Source organism: Clytia hemisphaerica, unplaced genomic scaffold (assembly GCF_902728285.1).
Source record: "Clytia hemisphaerica strain Z4C2 unplaced genomic scaffold, Clytia hemisphaerica genome assembly, whole genome shotgun sequence".
Taxonomy (NCBI): Eukaryota; Metazoa; Cnidaria; class Hydrozoa; order Leptothecata; family Clytiidae; genus Clytia; species Clytia hemisphaerica.
Window position 1 is genome coordinate 173,176 of NW_027104402.1, and position 7,226 is coordinate 180,401.

Genomic DNA, 7,226 nt, shown 5'->3' on the forward strand with positions numbered 1-7,226 from the left:
ACATACCGTATCCTCCATTTGCCTAAGTACCCCCCCCGTAATCCATTTCTTTTGGGTGATATTCCGTTTTTGGTTATTTCTTCAACGAGTACACAACTGCTTAATTTGGGTTCTATCAAAAGTTATAGTCTTTCTTTGTCTCCACTGCGGATTAATTTGAGACAGACTTTATCACTTTCATCAATGGTAAGATTTTCACAATCTCTAATAAATACAAACAGGAAGTATTAATTGAAACACCCCCTTCTGACAGACCCACTGGAAACCATTCCCACTTGAAAAATTGGCCAAAATATGGTCCCCAGGGAAAAATTATACTCTATCCTTACTAAATCAAAACAGGAAGTATTGATTGCATCTGTTGGAATTTATGCAGCTTTTCAGTAATGTATCAGCGTATCAAGTGCTCATCGTTGAAATATTCTTAGCTACAGAAAATGAAACGGTGGTGGTATGATACATTTGATGATGAAGTAAAAAGTGCTCTATTATCGTTGTTTGAGATACATAAACAAATTGCTCTAAAATTAGAATAATTACTGAAATTATATGTGGTATTAACTTTTTTTGATGTTTACGTATTAGCATTGGATTACAAAAGATTGATTTTTCAAAATGTTTCATGTTTGTTTGCTAATTAAACGATGATCTGGCAATGATCGTAAGGATATTAAGGGAAATTCACATCTTTCTGTTTTTGTTAATCTCTGCTAAACCACGAGATGGAGTCTCCATAACACGTACGGGGAATACAAATTTGTCCGAGTTAAAGGAAATTTCGATTTATATAGCAAGGTCCACAAGAAATAAAACATAAAACTTTTTCGAGTTAAGGAGTTATTTGAGTGATAGAGGTTTTTAGTTAAAGAGACTCCATTCTAGTTATACATAATGGTGGACTTTTACCTGACTCTACCGAGGCTATGATAAAAGAATAGTAAAAAAGGGTATGGGTTTCGAAAGTTGATATTCTTATCAAAGTGTTAAAACGGTCTTAAATTTAAGATCGTGTATACGGCTAGGAATTTCATCGTTCCTTTAATTTTTGATAAAATTTCAAGGCGAGACTGTAAACAATTCTTCAAATTATTTTGCTTGTCTTTGATTGATTTTGGTTATATAGGTTAATTTTTTGAGTGCATTAGAAAAGGCTATCGCAATCCATAATTTGGAAGTTTAAGCTGCCATTGATTTCTTAGCCACCAAATATTTGATCAGGCGGATGGGAGCTGAGAGTAGGTATGGTGCTCCACCTCAGCATTCAATCTCTCAGGTCTAGCGCAAATAGAAAAGGGGATAGACTCCCTCACTCCCGGTTCCACCGACAGCCACCAGATTAATATACTTACTTACTTAAATATGTATTTGGTACTTCCTCAGCCTTATGAAGCGAAGTAGTTTGATCAGACCTAATCAAATTCAGGAAAAGAGGTTTCAAAAACAAGCTTTAAGTTTGAAAAAGGAAATTCTTTTTGAAATTTGAAAATCTTCGCTTAAAGTTGATTATATAAACACGTTTCCCTTAATCTCAGTTCAGACAGGGAAAATCAATTTAACTTCAAAATTTTCAAGTTATTTATATAGGATAGCTTTTATTGTTTGTTTCTCTCTTTTTTTGAAAAGTGAAATTTTTAGAATATCGTTGTGGAACACTGGAAAGAATCATTGTCTGTTTGATGACCAAAATGACGGCGGTTCAATACATTTAGTAATTTGACATGGGACATAAGGAAGACATGGTATAACAAATATAACACCCCTTTCTCATTGACCGGTGAAGTTTTGGAATCCACCGGGGTGATTATGAAAAAACGATTTTTCACTAGGTTTGAGTAAGAGATCTAAAGTTTAAAACGTATACATCTCAGTACCATTGTTTTTGTTTGTGCAACTTTTCATATCTAGCTGCTCTTCATAATAAATAATGACGCATGTGTCGAGATAATTTGCATCATTGACAAAATGTAAACAACTTTTTATACTAAATACTGTAATTCGTTATTTTAAAATGGTTGGAAAACAGTTGTTTGGAGTTTAATTTTGATTCATCAGGGTAAAAGAGTCAGAGGTGAAAGGTGAAAGTGCCAACGTTTTTGGAAAAAAATCAACCAAAGAAATTTTTCAATTTTTCAAGACGTAAGAGGTATTGTTTTTTTTTCTTATCAAAAACAAACAATATTTGAAGAATTCTTATTTACGTTTCTACCGTTTACGCAAACTTTGAATCATTCTTATCTTGGCAATATTTCATTGTTTTTCCTCTTTCTAAAACTCATTAGTTTGAATATACAGTGTACGAGAAAAAACAACATTTGAGTTATGAAAGTACTTTAAGTTCATCTTTATCGAATCGTCAGAAGTCCAAACAGGGACAAAGGGACAAGCTTTGAAGTTGAAGCCTTTTGTGGTAGAAATCGAGGAAATATACTATCAATCTGTTTGAATACGACCATAAAACGAGCCGCAACGAATGCTGTTTGCCGTGCACCTTTTCGACCGTAGCAGTCAATTGCCGCACGGGCATTTTTTGTCCGATTTACCACCCTAAAACTGCCCCAGTTATTTTGCACCTAAAAGATAATAGTAAAGATTGCAAAAAAAGGATTAGATTGAGTTTAGGGTGGTAAATTGAATGATAAAGTGACATGCGCCTGACCACGCAACTACGGTCGAAAAAGTGTATCAGGCGTTTGTATGAGTGTAGTGGAAACGTGTTGAACGTAGGTTAGACATCACATCTGACACTCTGGCTAGGGATACTCACAATCCTGTCTCATTTTTTCAATCATTAGTTTCAATCCGATGGAGGAGGGTGTTTATCTACTTCTATGAATGCCAAATAAGGTCACAAACGTACTCTGACAAGAAATTTAATCCTTAGTAACACCCCTGTGTAACAGACTGGAAAAGTTTGGTTAGATTAGAATTTGGGTGGTAAATATGGGATTTTTTTTTCAATTCAAGATCATATTCCCCAAAACTTTTAGGAAAACTTCCAACAGTAATACTGAGCCTATTTTTTTCTCAGAGGCAATTCTTCGTCTGACATCCACAACTTTATTGTTTAATTCATTATGACGTTCCAGTTATAGAGACTAGACTGTATAAGATATATTTATTGAAATTATGCAAACTCTCTAATGATACCTTGATCAGGAAATATCAAACGGCTGAGAAGAGAGAAGAGATTATTTTGATTGTTTTGGTTTGAACATTAAAGATTAGTTCCAACATAACAGTCAAAACAACGAAGAAAATAATTCAGTTTGGTGAACGATGCAAACCAAGTTGAACCTCAACTAATATGCAAGAAATTTATAGTCTATTGTTGTGGCAGTCTAGATTTTTTGTTTTGCCTAGTCAGTTGATACAGCGGAGCCTCCGTAGCTCGATCCTCTATAAGTCGTATGTCTCCATAACTCGAACAAGATGATCCCTTCAAATTGAGCTAGTTTTGATTTCCCAGTCGTGTTTGAGTTATGGAGACTGCGCACTGCAGTAAGATTTTTTTCGCGATAGGTGTAGGTGCAGTGTAGTGAAGCTTTATTCCACTGGGGGAGGGGGTACATAGGCAAAAATGGGTGCTGGGTATGTGCAGACGGTAAGGGGTGAGTTTTTTTCACCCTTTAAAGTCTCTCTAAGGGTCGGAAAATCAGAAAGTTTTAAATTAGTCTCTCAAAAGGTCGGAAAATTCACATTTTTAGGAAATTTTTTTGATTTCAAGTGAAAAAGTTGTAAAAGAGTCTCTAAGGGTACCACTTTTTCAAAAATCGAAGAAAGTTTTTCAAAAGAGTCTCTCGAAGGGTCGCGGTTTTCGGAGGTCCTGTCCGCACATACCCCTCATCTGCCAGCCCTAGTACCCCTCGAGCTGTAAGCTTTCTAAAAAAAATAATCATATACTATTTACAGTTTGTGTATGTGTAGCTGGATAAATTGGGAGTTAATAAGTATCTGCGAGAATTGACAGTTCAACCGGATCTCGAAACTTCTTTCACTCATTTGAAAACAGTTTCGACGATTCATGATATTCATGACGCGATATTTTATATTGAAGCACCCAAAATGGCCTGGGCTTTTGCCATTATTTTTATTGCCTAAAATTCAGATTTAGTGACGAACACCCGTTCTTTTAGGGTTCTCGCTGTGTAAATCATTACGTCATAAATAACATTAATGTCTTTATCTTTCTTCGAAATTTAACACGTGAAGATGGACTATCAGACTTTTATCGCACATGTTTCAATCTCCTTATTTTTCAAAACATCGAAGATGTAGAGCACCACATATCCTCATGATGTTGAGATTGAGCAGATCATACACCCCCTCTCACAGACCCACTGGGACCCCTTCCCACTGGATAAATTTACCAAAATATCGTTCCCGGTTGAAAATGATACTCCAATTTTTGTCCCCGCTGAAAATAATGAAATGAACCAATCCTCACTGCAAAATACTATTTTTCCAGTCCCTGCTGAATTTTCTGTCTTGAAAACAAAAGAATTGAAATCCCCTATCATAAAAAATGTGAGAAAATCGATCCCATCGAGTTTCAGTCCGTTATTCTTATCCCCACTGGCTGAAAAAATCCTACCGAATCTGTGAGAAGAAGTGTGATTATATAATGACATATACACCTAGTTTTCTAGCAATTCTTCTGAGAATCACGAATATCAGGTCATCCAAATTAATTTTTTGTTATTCTTTTTTCAGCAACACCATGATAATACAAGAATAAAAACGAAAAAAAAACACAAAAAAACAACACAATGCCTTGGTTTTTACCAATCCTTTTAACCATAGCTGTTCTTGGTATCATTGCCAATGGATGTATCTTATTCTCAATCTTCAAATACAAAATACTACGAAAAAACACTTACGCGTTTCTAGCTAGTTTGGCAATCTCTGATTCGTTAAAAGTCCTTGTTATCATTAACATAATCATATACAATGAAGTGCAAAAGTATAGTGAAGTTGGCTGTATGGAGATCAGCTTGATAGGATTTACATTGTTATGTTGCACAACTTTACACCTAGCTGCTGAGGGTATCCATCGTTATTTGATGGTTGAGGAACCGTATAAATATGCTCGGACTGTTGTAAGCCGTACGAAACATATTGTCGCCGTCGTAGCCCTATTATGGGTACTACCAATTATATTTGGTATTGCTGTACCATTGGCTTGGTTTCAAGATCATTGGAAAAACAGATTACATTTCCATGCTAAAATGTTTGGATGCCCTATTGATAAGACTTCAATGCAAGGAAATGAAGCTTATATCGTTATTATGTATGTTATTTTCTTTGCGTGTCCTCTGGTAATCATGATTCTATCGTACGGGCACGTATTAAAAACGTCGTACTCAGTGGCTAGGGATTTAAGACTAACCGAGGTACAGAAAGAGAGGACGCCAGAAATGGCGGTACGGAAGACGACTTATGCTAACCCAGTCATTGAAATGGTTAGTGCCACGTATGGAGCAAGTGTCTTATCAAACGAACTAGCAATTAAGAATAAAATTGAACATCGATCGGAACGGACTATGAGTCTTGCCCAAGCGCAAACAAATCTAAAACGTAAAATAAAAACAAGGAAACGAGAGCTAAAATCATCAAAAACTGTCTTGATTATGATTTCAGCTTTTATTGTATGCAACGCACCTATCTTCACAGTGGTGTGGTTTACAGATCAATGGAATGAACAAAAAGCTGATAATCTACTGAAGGGATTTTTAGCGTTATCGCAAATTCAAGTTTTTGTTAATCCTTTAGTTTATTTCTTGAGATTACGTGACTTTAAAGATGCAAGGAAAACGTGTAAAAATGTTGGGAGCACCATTATCAGGAAGACTATTCGAAGACTTTGAATTACTTGTTGTTCATTTTTGATTTTTGTTTAAATATTTTGAGAGAATTAGAGATATTTAAAAAAATAAATAAATTCTGTTATTTTTCACTGTCGAAAAAATTCCCCAACATTTACTTAATCATCCTGGCCGAAGTTTCTCAGGGTTTCACTCTTACCAGAAAAAATCAAACCCATATTTTTTTGCCTCTTTATCAATCGGAATTAGTGGTTTGAATGTCGAATTACGAATTCTTTTTTCGGACGAATGAAGGACAATTTAGTCGGGTTAAAGTGACTTAGCTGCGAATTTGGTCAAACTAAATTTACAAATTAGAAATTTTGGTCGGTAAAAATCCCTCTGTAAACTTTAAGGCGACTTCAAAAAATATCAATTTCCGGGTCGGCCGAAAGATTGAGTACAGTCATAATTACTTTGTGGGTTTCCTTATCATTTTGATAAAATTCTTATTCTATACGCAACTTTCGATTTTCAATTTCTAATGAGGAAATTAGTTGCATAAAATCATCTCAATTCATGATTATTACTGCCAAACCCAAGCGGTACTTCCTCCTTGACTGACACAATTACAACTCACTCGGACAATTTCCCCTGGACAACTACCCCCTAGAACAATTATCTTCTGAACAAATACCGTCCCAGAAAAAAAGAAAACTAACATTTTACTAGCCTATACTAGACGTCACCCGCGTTTTTTTACGCAATTATTCAGTCACTTGCCTTGTCACCACAATTTAAGTATAATATACAGGCAAATTGCAGTTAGTTTGTTCTGAAAGTTGACAAATATTGTATCCATCCTGCTGTTTTTTTCAACCAACCAACAGGGAAACAAAACAGACTTCATAATTAACCATTTCTTGTCAAAAACCAAAGAAAAATTAAGAAGGCGACCAACAACAGTCACAGTTGTTGTACGAAGGTGGTACCTCCCTCCTAGTTAGTAGGCTATAGTTTGGCAACAACAGCACTTTAATCATCATGTAGAAGGTGTAGATAACTCTCTTTGTTGTTGAAACAGCAGAAGAAAATTGAGGATCCAAATCAATGAAACGAGATGAAAAATCCCGGTTTTTAGTAAGGTGCTCGCTAACATTTTACTGAAAAAACACCCCTGTCTCACAGCCACGGTGGGACTTTTTTCCTCAAAAATTCCTATTGAAATCCCAATGGGGATTGAAATTCTATTGTTCCAAAGCAAAGAAATTCAGTAGGGATGGGTTTGGAGTGCTAAATTTTAAACATGGAATTTCACATGGGGAGGAAATCAAACTCAATTCCCCAATGGGGCTGAGATTACATGGTTTTTAAAAGGATACATCAAAGTTCAGTAAAAATTTCCAGTCTCACAAATATTTAATT

General features: G+C 35.4%; 1 protein-coding gene across 1 annotated transcript; it reads left to right on the top strand.

The window, feature by feature from the left end:
- The first annotated feature begins 4,714 nt into the window (after positions 1-4,714).
- LOC136819955 (5-hydroxytryptamine receptor 1F-like) lies at positions 4,715-5,920 on the top strand. Its single transcript, XM_067076189.1, has one exon. The coding sequence runs from the start codon at positions 4,767-4,769 to the stop codon at positions 5,862-5,864; it is 1,098 nt and encodes a 365-aa protein (XP_066932290.1). The 5' UTR covers positions 4,715-4,766; the 3' UTR covers positions 5,865-5,920.
- Positions 5,921-7,226: the final 1,306 nt, after the last annotated feature.

Coding starts and splice junctions, on each gene's coding strand:
- LOC136819955 (XM_067076189.1), top strand. CDS start 4,767: ATGCCTTGGTTTTTACCAATCCTTTTAACCATAGCTGTTCTTGGTATC.